The 12769-nt window shown below is 40.7% G+C and overlaps 1 protein-coding gene across 7 annotated transcripts in view; it reads right to left on the reverse strand.

Moving 5' to 3' along the window:
• Positions 1–12769, reverse strand: part of LOC146312467 (rho GTPase-activating protein 23-like) — an 85775-nt gene that overhangs the window by 18254 nt on the left and 54752 nt on the right. For 2 of the 7 annotated variants that reach the window (XM_084741543.1, XM_084741540.1), the window contains exons 1-5: positions 5728–5810; positions 5457–5648; positions 2177–2207; positions 1793–1888; positions 80–158 (exon numbers count right to left, since the gene is read on the reverse strand). In XM_084741543.1, coding sequence (XP_084597669.1) covers positions 80–158; positions 1793–1888; positions 2177–2207; positions 5457–5648; positions 5728–5805 — 476 coding nt within the window. In that variant the 5' untranslated portion in view covers positions 5806–5810. Of the gene's footprint in view, positions 1–79; positions 159–1792; positions 1889–2176; positions 2208–5456; positions 5649–5727; positions 5811–12769 lie in introns of those variants that run through there. The other 5 variants (XM_084741546.1, XM_084741545.1, XM_084741544.1 and 2 more) reach the window with 4 other exon arrangements.

Here is a 12769-nt window from a genome sequence, read left to right on the forward strand (position 1 = left end):
AAGATCAAAATAAATGAACAAGGTAAGTAGCAGGTCAGATGTGAACATAAGAGATGATTTATAAACTCCAGTGTCCCACCTGTTTTGGATGAGTGCGATCACTTGAGAGTAGGTTTTCCCCAGAACGCTCTCCCCGTTCACCTTCACCAGCCTGTCCCCTGGAGACACACAAACACACATGTTTGCACAGCTATCCTTGGTAGGACATTGTAGTGACTTCCATTCACTGTGGACAACCTAACTCAAACCCTACAGTAACCTTAACCATAACCAAATAATACCTAACCCTAACCTTAACCCTGCCTCCTAGCCTTAATCCTGGACTGTAGAAATGATGTTTGGTCCCCATGAGGACTACTGGTCCAACATAGTGGTGATTATACCAGGGTCCCCACGAGGTAACAAAAACCCACCCATACTTTATAACAATGTTATATTGCATATTTCCTTTTTGTAAACTAACTTTTATTGATGTTCAACTCTAGTGTCATTTTAACAGAATATTAACTGTAAATACAAATGTAGAATAAATAACATTTTTAGTTAAACAGACTGACATGTAACTAACTGATTGGACAGTCCTGGTGGCTGTCACACTGCATCATCAAGACCCATGATGGAAAATCAAATTCTGGTAACCAACAGCAAGTTATGCAGCATTTGTGACCTCTGGTGTTATAAAAAACTAGAAGAGGTCGCTCAGTAGAGTGCAGATCTCCGCCAGGCAACAGACAGTGAAGCACCTTGCTACCACAACTGCCAGATGCAACCAGAGAAGATTTGCAAGTATAGTCTCAGTTTTCTGTGAGATGTACATAATACTAATGGTATTGTAACCAGACATCCTGGGTTCACCTAACTGTGTAAACTTAAGAAAGAAACAATAAACAGGCTGATAAATCCAAACTTCTCAGTTTTAATATTCTTATTTATTTACAACATTACAAGCAACCAGGCACCTTTACAATGTTATAACAGATATAGAAATATAGCTTTTTGGAAGAACTAACAAAAGCTGAAATTTCAAATACTATAATGTTCCAGTGGAAGTTGTGGCTATTCAGACGATTCATATTTTTGCACTGAGTGGATTAGATCACCTTCAGTAACTGAATTTAATTCTAACAAGTAACCACCATCATGTTAATTTTTTCATGTTTATAACAAATCAAATTTCATGAAAATTGGTTTAGAATCAAGTGAGACGCTTAGCGTTGACATACATCAGTGACCAATGAAGTACAGTGAAGACGGCTGGGATTTATTCTACTCTTATCATGTGTAACTTAAGTGGATCATAATATATCAGGTAGGAATTAATCTGCAGATGCTCTGATTTAAGAGAATGACCAAACTTTTTTGTGGATATCAGTTTTTGAGCCATGACAAAGACCAAAATGTGGCCTGCAGCAGATGAGGTAAGCCTTGTTTTTAGCTTAGCAGTTGTTGATGATTTGCAGCCTCTATCTGCCAGTAAGAGGAGTAAGTCAATACCACTGCAGCCACAAGAGCGTGTACAGTCATAAATGTGCACAAAGAATTTGAGGATGATGGGTCCAGCAGTATGTGAGATTAGCTGCAGTCACTCACACACTGGCCATCTGTATAAAGCCTGAGAGAAAAAAAAGACAGGGCAAAAAATAGGAGGATGTACTTGCTGCTGCTTGTTAAGTTTATAGCTGTGAGCACTTGGTGTAATGAAGGCTTAAGGCAGATTTAGGCAGCTGGACAGTGAGAAGAGTCGAATTAAAGAGATTTTAGTGAGTGTGATGACCCAAGCTCTGTCTTTTACCTGTACACAGTCCAGCTTCTTGAGCGGGGCCATTTTCTTTGACGCTCTTCACGAAGATGGTGTCCATCGGCTCCAAACGAGACCGCTGACACACTGCTTAAACACACACACACCCAGACAATACAGATTATGTGTACACACAGTTTCCTGCACCGAAAATATCAGCAAAACCCACAAAGTTGAATCAGCTCCACCTACACATGGAAAGAAAAAGTTCCCACACATGAACACACATCCTGACCATTCGTCCATCATAAAACAGAACACAATTGATCCTAATGAGTGCATGTGCTGTAGAGACACTTACAAGAACCTGTCATACTGATTCATCAGACTTAAGTGGCTGATCATTGTGTGGCTGATGAGGTCAGCAGAAACACTCACCTTTTCCAGTTGCATTTCCGTTCTCTTCATCCTGTGGGACAAACAGAGAGCAGCTGTTAGAGCAGAGGAGGACCACAGGAGGGCGCTGCTCCGCTCCACTCCTACACAGGTCAGACTGACTCCAGCTGACTGGACGGATTTGCCTGTTGCTCAGCTGCCTGACTGACCGAGTGTCTGACTGTCTCACTGACTGACATAGTGACTCCCTGTCTGTCCATCTGTCTGTCTGTCTGTCTGACTGACTGGCAGGCCTGCTGGCTGGCTCTATCTGCAGGCTTTGATGCTTCGCTGAGTTGGCTCATTCCTGACCTGGACACACAAAGGGCTCTGCACACAGACTGAGGTCTGCTGCTACACAACACCAACCACACTTTCTAAAGTACTACACTACCCAGAAGTCTGTGTGGCTGTATCACCTTGCGAAAATCATCAGAGTGATTTAGGCTTAGACAAAGTCAGCACAGTATCCACAGAACAGTCGTTCCCAAAGACTGGGTCGTGACCCACACTTGGGTCATAGGAGAGTTTATTTGGGTCACCAAATAAATTAAAGACTACAGAAAAGAATCTGCAAAATGTATATTGTATATATATGTATATATGTATAGTGTATATTGTTTTACTGATGAGAGAATAAAGAGCCTGTTAATTCCTAAATGCCTAAGTGCACTTAGGAATTTTATTTTGTATCATTTAAGAAGTACGGTAAAATGTCTTGCACAGTAAAATTGAAAAAGTTAAGAAAACTCAAAATTTCAAGGTAACTTACTTCAATACACTTTTGAGCACAACTCAAACTCTTATGCTTTAAGAAAAGTTTTACCAACTAAATAATGTTTTGTTGGGATAATTTGGGATAATAGTTTCTATACTTTAAAGATTCAACTTTATCTAAAGAAGAAAAGTAAATTATCTCAACTAGGCTGGCAAAACTTTTGTTAGTTTATCTTAAAACTCAAGAGTTTGAGTTTTATTCAAAACTCAATAATCTATATCAGTAAGTTTGCCTTGAAATTTTGAGTTGTATTTTTTTAGGTTTGTGTTGTTGGTGAGGAAAATAAAAACAATTATATAACCTGTTGACACAGTCCAAATACATTCATTTTTCATTTATAAAGTATGAGCATGTGTCAAATTAATATAAGGTGATGTGAAAATGTCAGTAAAAATGGTCAGAAACGTTCATTTTTGCACAAATTAACTCTCTTAAGATTTATTGATGAGGCCTGTTGTGAATTAGGTCATGATGGTTTGTCATTTTTAAAAAGCGGGTTAAAACCATTATCACGACCACAACATTAATTCTCATCTATAATGAACACTATTATGCATTATGCTTATTTTCTCTCATGTTTACATGCTTTGAGTGATGGTCGAGCCCTCTCCATCGTAACATCATGTCTTAAAAGCCTTTTTTATTTGAGTAAGGTCGCCCCCTCAGAGTTGCCGTGAGTCAGGAGTTTTGTTCTATTTTTGACTTCTAAGAGACGGAAAAAAGAAGCTGCTGCTGGTCATCACACTGAACTTGTCTGCAAAAGATAAAACAAAGAATTTATTTTCCGCTGCCTTAGGTCTTAGGTCTTTTAGTAAACAAATTCTTAGTTTGCTTTTTACTTTTCACTTCTATGATTCTGAGTGTTTTACGGACTGTAATGCTACATGGTACAAGTGTTTGTCCACTGCTCTGAAGTCAAAACGGCTCCACCAAATGAAAATCTGCTCAAAGATTATAGGCCAACCTTTGGAAAAACCCTATGAATCAGCCAACCATAATAACATATTAAGATTGGCAAACAACATTGTTTCTGATCCCAGCCATGTTACCATCCAACCAGAGATACATGATCCTGAGATTCAATAAGGTTAGACTGAAAAACTTTAAATGAAATATGGAGCTCAATCCCAGATTAAATGTATGTTAAGAGGCCTTGAATGTCATCCTGTGTTGATACTGTTAAATGTAGTGTATTATTGTCTCTTGTCTTTATTTTTGTGACTATAATGTCATATTAATTGTATGTTTTATGTTTCTTTTCCTAATGTTTGTTATCTATGATGCTGCAAGTGGAGCTGCTGTGATTCAAGATGAATTTCAGACTTGTTCTTACAATAAAAATATCAATCAATCAATCAATCAATCAGTCACTGCACTAACTTCTCATCTCCATGTCCAGTTTATAATTTTATTAATTAATTGTCACCGTAAGGTGAACACAAGACACTTGGTAACACTGGTGGCAGCTGTGTATGTTTTCAGCGGGCAGCTGTCAAGTGTGCGTCTTTCAATTGTTGTCATAGCTTAGCTTCCTCAGTAAAGCTAACTGGCTAACTTTAAAGCTCGACACAACTGAGTTACAGACATGTGGTGCGGGCAACAAGGCCCTTTTAAAGCCAGCACAGGGCTGTATTTCACGCTCGCTGGCGGGGATATGGGAGTCAATCTGTCTGCTCCCTTCATTGGAAAATTTTCTTGACTGAGTGAAACAGCTACAGTCACTACAGCACTGAGCTGATGAGCAAGTTGGCTTTTCTGTTGTGAGACCCCCTGCAAAAACCTTCATTCGATGATGTTTCATTATGGCCATCGTCCAACCATACTGCCTAATTTCGTAATATACAATTTTTAAGTTGTTGACTGTATATGTGTGTGTCTTATTAGCCTCTGTATTCTTGGTGATGATGCTTTCATGTTTCCACAGGGGTGAAAGTCATTGCCAAAAACACAGGAGTCACTGGTGTACTAAAGTTGTTCCACAGGTCTCCCCATGCGCAGAACAAGGGAATATTCAGCATTGACATCAGTCTGATAATGGCAAAAATCACTGGATTGGATATTGGTGGAAAACAAAGTGTGATCCGAGCCTAAACTATCATGTCAGTGCTAAACTAAACTCTGAGCAACATGCTATAAAGAGAGATATGTCACAGTAACAAACAGTCACATGAGCAGTAGCTAGAACATGAGTGAGATGTGCCACCAAGTTAGTTGTGTGGAGTCATTTTAAGCTCAAGGAAGAATGACACATGTGTGAGTGATATTTATGCAATTGATTAAAATGTCATTGAGGATGTGTGAATGGTGCTGAGCAGTCAAAAATGCTGCTAAAAGTTGTGTGTGAAAAAAGTTTGAATAAACAGCAGTACTGCATAACTGAGTCATGATGTGGGCTGTGTATGGGAGCAGAATATGTGTGTCACAGTTTTTTAGATGGTTAAGTTGAGCAAAGTCCATGTAAATGTATCTTTATAACTCTAAAAGACCAGAGAGTAGTGTGCTCACCTTGAGGCTGTGGAGGGAGGACTCTGGTGGGTAGACGATGAAGTGGCGCAGGGTGAAGCCAAATCCCTGTGAGTTCTTCTGGAGGAAAATGGTCCGTGGGCCTTGCCAGGACATGCTCTCCACCTCACCCGTCGACAGCGGCCGGCGCCTATTTTCATTGGACGACACCATGCCATCTCTCCGCCCTTTAGCCTATTGAGAGGAGAAAATGTTTAGATCAATAAGTTTCCCTTTTCCTCTTGGGACGGCATGAAAACTGACAAGACTTTACCGTGTGAGTCTTAAAATACATCTCAAGAATCATTCTGAGGGTTCGCCATCCAGCTCCTGTGTGTGACTGAGTATTCATCCATCGTTGAATACATATAAAGGAAGCGTGAGTGGGTGGATGTGGGCGTATCTGGTCCATTCACTGAGGACTCTGCCCAGATCCGACCAGGGTCGAATTCCACCGATGCCAGGAATTTCTCTGAGACTTCCTCTCTCTGAAGAGGAAGCTCTATTTTCACCGACAACCTCACCTATAATCACATTTATTACCTCCAGCCAACAATGGCGGAGTTAAAAATATATACAGCCTATAAATATCAGTCACGGAACAACAGGAAATTATTAGGGCTCATAAACACAGATATGGAAAATCATACGAACAATAGACAAAGAGTGTGACTAAAAACATCCACCGATGTTTCTATAGGCTGAACGAGGTGAGAATGAAGCCAGTGTTTCAGACGCACAAACACAGTGGGTTCTCCAACACTGAACATAATTCAGTTGCTAATTCACATGATGTTTAACCTTGAGAAGACGATATACAGTAGCTCCAGCATGCCTGGAAACTATTTTTATCTAAATACCAACACTGATCTTTAGGGTCTGGTGTGAATAAACAGACATATATTTGTTAAATTCAGCAACACTAAAGGCTTCAAACCATCAGAGTCAGCTGATGTCTGAACCACTGATGGTGCATGAATGAAACAGCTGATAGCCGATCAGCTGACCCAAGTGCCACTGCTGGAACTCTGTACTAATGTTCTATTAGGTAGAAGAAGTAGGCCTCCACAGATTTTGGACATCACTAGAGAGCAGAACAAAACTCTAAATAGGGAAGACATACGCAAAAAGTTGTGGAACTGAAGCTAATGCATTAGCAAACAGTTGCTTATTTATCCTGCAGATAATGGGCAACATCATAATTCATCTGGAATTGTGTTTCTTTACACCCAATGAAGAAGAGATATTTATTAACCATCTTTTAGCTCTGTTTTGGTCTCCACCAACTCCTGAGGACAATATTTGTCTCTTTAGCTGCTGGATGTTCCACTTTATAATAAGAGTATATATTATAATTTCTATAATAAAAGATTGATACTTGACGGCAATGTATCAATACAATGCCACCATGCAAAATACTGCAATACTATGCTGAATCACCATAGCCCTTATAAGTACTTTAACCAGAAATGATTAGTCTGCAGTCCTGTTGCATGTTGGATGGATCATAAAACTATCACTCTCGCCATCATGGAGGGAATGAAAACATCGACTCTTGGGTATTTACCAGCATACACACCGACACACAGAAACGAAAAGCACGCACTTTCATTAGACACAAAAAAACAGTCAAACTCGACTCAGCCAGTTACGAAAACAACAGGAAGTCTGTTTCTTGAGGCAGGAAGTGGATGGCCGAGCCCTTCAGAGGCGTGTTTTAGGGAAACCTTCGCCTCTAAGAATAGTTTGAATCAGAGCAGGGAAGAGACACACACTTTCCACAAAGGGAAGCCAATTACTGTACATTGATTTTTCCATTATATGGTCAAACAAGTGAAAATAACTGGTTAATTTGTAGCTGAATAGAAACCTGCATAACTCGCTGAAAGAATTACATCATCAAACTGAACTATATTTTAAGGGAGAGTTCGGGTTTTTTGAACAGGGGTATCATGAGGTACCCAGTCAGTGTAACAGATGGCGGTCAATTAGTCCAACGGTTTAAGAACAATGTTTCTCAACACAAAACTGCAGGGTGAAATTTCTGCATGTAAGGGGCAAACCTGTAAACCAACACTGAATATCTGTTACCTTTGATCCTTCAGACAGCACTGCATTAAAAACTATGTTAAATATGCTGCAATACTACATGGGCTCAGGAACACTTTCATAAACTGTTGTCAGTAAACACAGTTTGTCGCTGCATCTACAAAAGAGAAAGACATATATCAACAACATCCAGAAACACTGCAGACTTCTCTGGACCTGAGCTCATCTGAGATGGACTGACGCAAAGTGGAAAAGTGTGCTGTGGTCTGATGAGTCCACATTTCACATTGTTTTCACTAATCATGGACATCATGTCCTCCGGGCTAAAGAGGAAAAGGACCATCCAGATTGTTACCAGCACTAACTTCAAAAGACCGCAGCTGTGATGGTATTGGAGGTGTGTTAGTGCCCATGGCATCATGGGTAACTGTCACATCTATGAAGGCACCATTCATGCTGAAAGGTACATACAGGTTTTGGAGCAACATGTGCTGCCATCAAGACAACGTCTTTTTCAGAGACATCCCTGCTTATTTCAGTCTCATTGTACACGTGTTCCAGCAGCGTGTCTTCGTAGTAAAAGAGTTCAGGTACTAGACTGAGCTGCCTGCAGTCCAGACCTGTCTCCCATTAAAATGTGTGGTTCATTATGAAGCACAAAATACAACAACAGAGACCCCGGACTGTTGAGCAGCTGAAGTCGTATATCAAACAAGAATGAGAAAGAATTTCACTTTAAAACTTCAACAATTAGTGTCCTCAGTTCACAAACTCTGACTGAGTGTTGTTAAAAGAAGATGTATGTAGATGTTTCACAGTGGTAAACATGATCCTGTCACAACTTTTTTCGTGCGTATTGCAGGCATCAAATTCAGAACAAGTGTGTATTTACAGAAAACAATAAAGTTAATCAGTTTGAACATTAAATATCTTGTCTTTGTGTTGTATTCAATTGAATACAGGTTGAAAAGCTTTTCCAGCATTTGCATTGGAGTTGTAGCATTAAATTGCCCAATTATTTTCCACAGATCACATTTAATACACCGACTATAGATAAATACCTCACACAACCCCACTTCAAATAACCCAAACTATCCCTTTAAGCGTTACACTTCAGACTGACTTTTTCAAACTTTTTAAGGACCCACTCTAACAGCATTGCATAACATATATTATCCTCACCATCAGGCTGCACAAACACAATGAAATAACCTCAGAGAATTCCTGCCCACTGACATTTCTTTGTGTGTGTGTGTGGCTGTGGGTGTGTTATGCGAAGCCACGGAGCATGAAGTCATCATATCTCTCTCTGTGTGTGTGAGAGAGAGAGCTGGTTGGGTACACTGTAGTGTTAGATTCCTCGTCATGCGACATCTCTGCAGGTGACGTTTCACACATGAGTGACTATACACACAGAGGTGAGATGCTGTCACAGGCCTACCTCTCTCTCCCCGTCTCTCTCACTCACACACACTCACCTGACTCGCCCACCCAACCCGAGTGTGAAATGCCAACATGCCACAATGTGTTTTATTGAACGGTGTGATTTTTTTTGCCAGCTCTCTCTGTGACACAGTTCTCTGCTCTGTCTGTGTTTTTCTTTCTGTAGTTTTAAGAATTAATACTAACATTATCCTTATGAGTCCCTTTAAGTGTGAGTTGGGTTGCAATAAAATTAGGTATACTGTGTATGAGTGTATGTAGAACTGCAACAATTAATCTATTATTAATCAACTATTTTGCTAATCAATTAATTGTTATTTTTTAAATAAAAATGTCCAAATTGTCTGATTTCAGCTTCTTAACATATTCATATTTTATAGCTTCTGTAGTCCTTTATGTCAATAAACTGATTATCTTTGTGTAGTGGACAAAACAAGACATTTGAGGACATCATCCTGGACTTTGGAACACTCATCAACAATTTTCAACAGTTTTTCACCACCAGATGATTTGTTACACAGAACCATCTGAGAAGGTGTCCTTAGAAACTGTTTGGCAAAGGGCAGGCACTTTAAAAAAAGGTGTGAGCCTCGATGCATACTTGAACAGATGATGTAAAAGCACGACTACACACACCCACATATACATTCACACATGAGGTTTTATATAAAGCTACATGAATCTGTGTGAGGGCATCAGCCTCATCTCCCTTCCCCTCTGCAAGTCAACAGGCCCCCTCAGTGCTACATTACATAACCTCTACAGGAGGCACACAGATATGACACACACACACACACACACACACACTGGAATGAATCAAACACCACGTGCTGAATCTTCCTCCAATCTGTGCACGATGACAGGCTGCTAATAGCCATTCTGTTCCACTCCGCGGTGCAGCCGTTAAAGTCACCTCAATGACATCAACTTTGGCCTCCCCTGTGATAAAAGCAGGACACCCGCGTGGCGGAAAAGGACAAGGGACGGTCAATAATGTCGTCCTTCTCTTGCACTGATCGGAGTAGACAGGAAAGGTTAAAGCAAGATGGCGGAAGAAGCTTCCCGGAGGAAACACACCTGTCCACAGAGATCAGATCAGACAGGAGATGAGGAGCCTTCAAAACGATGACAGCCGCGGCTGTTTTTAGAGCTGCATTACATCTAATACGAACAGGATGGACGTCAGACAGATTCCAACACTGGTCCACTATACTGGGCTGCACAACTAATTAAAAAAAAAAAAATTGCAATCTCAATTCATACATCTATGTTTTTTTTAATTATCTGACCTAGTTTAACAGGTGTTATACTGTATTTGGTGACCTGTCACATTAATACCAGAACGAATCACATATCTAGTCACTGGTCTGATTAGTCTAGTTGATCAGATTCGTCATTAAAGGTCTGGGTGGGCTGCAGAGGACTGTCAGATTTTAAAGGGGGCGTTTTGAAATGGCTCCTTTCACCCCACACAGCATCAACACATCGACTGCTTTGCTTTGGAACAAGTTGAGACTTGAGGTATTTTACAAGAAAATGTGCATGTGATATTCAGCTGCTTGAATGTAACTTTAAGAAGTTTGGTAATGAAATTTTTATATATGTGCACAAAGTTTTGCAAAAAGAACCTACTACAGAAGCTGTTGGTTGCATTATCCTGTTTATAATTGAAGTGAACTCTAAGCTTTCACTTTCAGTTTATTTTCAGTTTCCAAGAACATTACGAACTAGTGCAGACCAGGTCTATCCAGTTGCCTCTGGATGTAACTGAATAGACCTACAACCAATCAGAGTGACAAAGCATGACCTACCTGCAATCTTTCTCATATTACAGCTACACAGTACACATTTTTTTTCAGAAACAATTGAGGGAAGAAATAGACAATGTTGTAACACAATCTTGATCCATATTTGATCAGCACTGCCTAGTTTGACAGTTTGATCTGAGTATCGAGAGCCTGAGGCGTTGCTCTGAACGGACCTGCTGACTGGACACAGGTGGGATGATGTTTCAAATCTAGACCAGTGACACTTCTCATCATATACAACCTGCCCTATATTAAATAAATGGTTGAGATTGGCATGATCTGATCCAGGGGTAGTGGAATGTTGTCAGAATGGAAGGGGTGGCCTGACATATCTGCCAGAGCAAATGAAAAACATGAGGTCAGCAGATTGATCTGGTTCCCAGGTTAATGAAGACCATGAGTCTCAGAACCAAACCAGTGTCACTGATGATTTGCAGCCAAATATGATTGTTTCTCTTATCATTATAGTGGATAGAAAGGTCTAATGCTGGAATAATAGTATGCACTATCAGTCAAATTATAGCCTGACCCAATAGATGAGGGACATCAGAAAATAAAATGAATGTCAGGCACTACAAAGGCTCCTTATCTGACGCAGTGACAGATAAGAAGACAACCTGTTAAACCCCACATTTAGGAAAAAAGGGGGCATCAACACCAGGTGTTCCCTCTAAGCTGATGTTTGGAGATCCAATACATCCAAAAATTTTGTACATTGATGGTATAAAAATTAGTTTTCTTTACTTGAAAAAATGTGTTTGGAGACTATTGCTAATAGAAAGAGCGCAAGAATGTGTCAGACATATTAATAACTTTAATATCAACACTTAAACTGTCCTATTGTCTCCTTGTGTGATCATGCTTTTGCAAGAACTTCCCACTTAAAGAGGTGTGATTACATGCCCCTTCTGTTACTTCTAAAGGAATTTGTGTCCAAAGTGTCCACTGATGATCTAAAGCATGTTTTAGATTATTTTCAATCCTGACAAGAAAATTGAAAGAGAAACCTGAAAATGACGAAGAAACTGAAAAGAAATCAGTTACCCAGGATAAGCGATGGCGCTGTATGACCCTACGGGAGCCCCGTCTTCTTGGCGAGGCAATTGGGGTCGGCCGTGGTGAGGCGCGAGGTGAGACACCCCTCAAAACCGCCAGCCAGATGCAGCGAGGTTCGGCGTCGCTACAGTCCACCCCGACAGAACACTGGAATCGCCACTCGTGGCCCGACGGAGCTGGCGCGACACCCGACACCCTCAGCATAGCACCGCCACATTCGTACGCACATGTACTGTCTGTGCAGCCAACACACACTAACACACACACGCACACAGCAAGGGTCACAAGGCTTCAGACCCCACAACCGAGATATGCGGTCACCTCCGCACGATCTCTGCTCGATGCATCTCGGCCAGAAGGGACAATCAAGTGTAAATCAAAGGAAAAGGCGCTGGTCTACTCCTCTAGTGTCACAGTCAGCAGAACACCAAGTCTTTAATGTATGAATTTGTAATCCTCAGATCCTTGGATCCTGCTTGGATTTAGCTTCAGCTTCATCATTCATCTTCCTTTGGGCAACTCATCAGACCGCGTCAGATTGGGTCAAGCCATGACGATCCTGTCCAAAGCCAGGGACAGCACTCAATTTTTGATTAGATCAGACTTTGTCATATTTTGTCCAGTTTTCTACCATGTTGTCTTGAGTTAGTCCTCATTTTCTTTTACCAATCTAGGTTTGCCTTGTTCCTCGTCTTTGAAATTTAAGGCAAATTACTGCGATCAAAATAGACAAATCTTGACCTCTTCTTGCCTTCTTTCACCTTTCATTCAGTCCAGTTCACAGTTCTAGATGAGGAATTCTTTAGCTTTAGTGGCATCCTTGCATTTTGATTGTGAAAGGGCATTAGAAGTTAAAATTACAGTTGTCCCCCATGTCAGAAAAACCACGCTCATCTCACTGGAGTGGCTAGTTTGGCTCGTCTCTGGATTTCAGAAGTGGATCCATCCCGGACCAGTTGA

This window comes from Lutjanus erythropterus, chromosome 17, assembly GCF_056507025.1.
Source record: "Lutjanus erythropterus isolate fLutEry1 chromosome 17, fLutEry1.hap2, whole genome shotgun sequence".
NCBI classification, from domain to species: Eukaryota; Metazoa; Chordata; class Actinopteri; order Lutjaniformes; family Lutjanidae; genus Lutjanus; species Lutjanus erythropterus.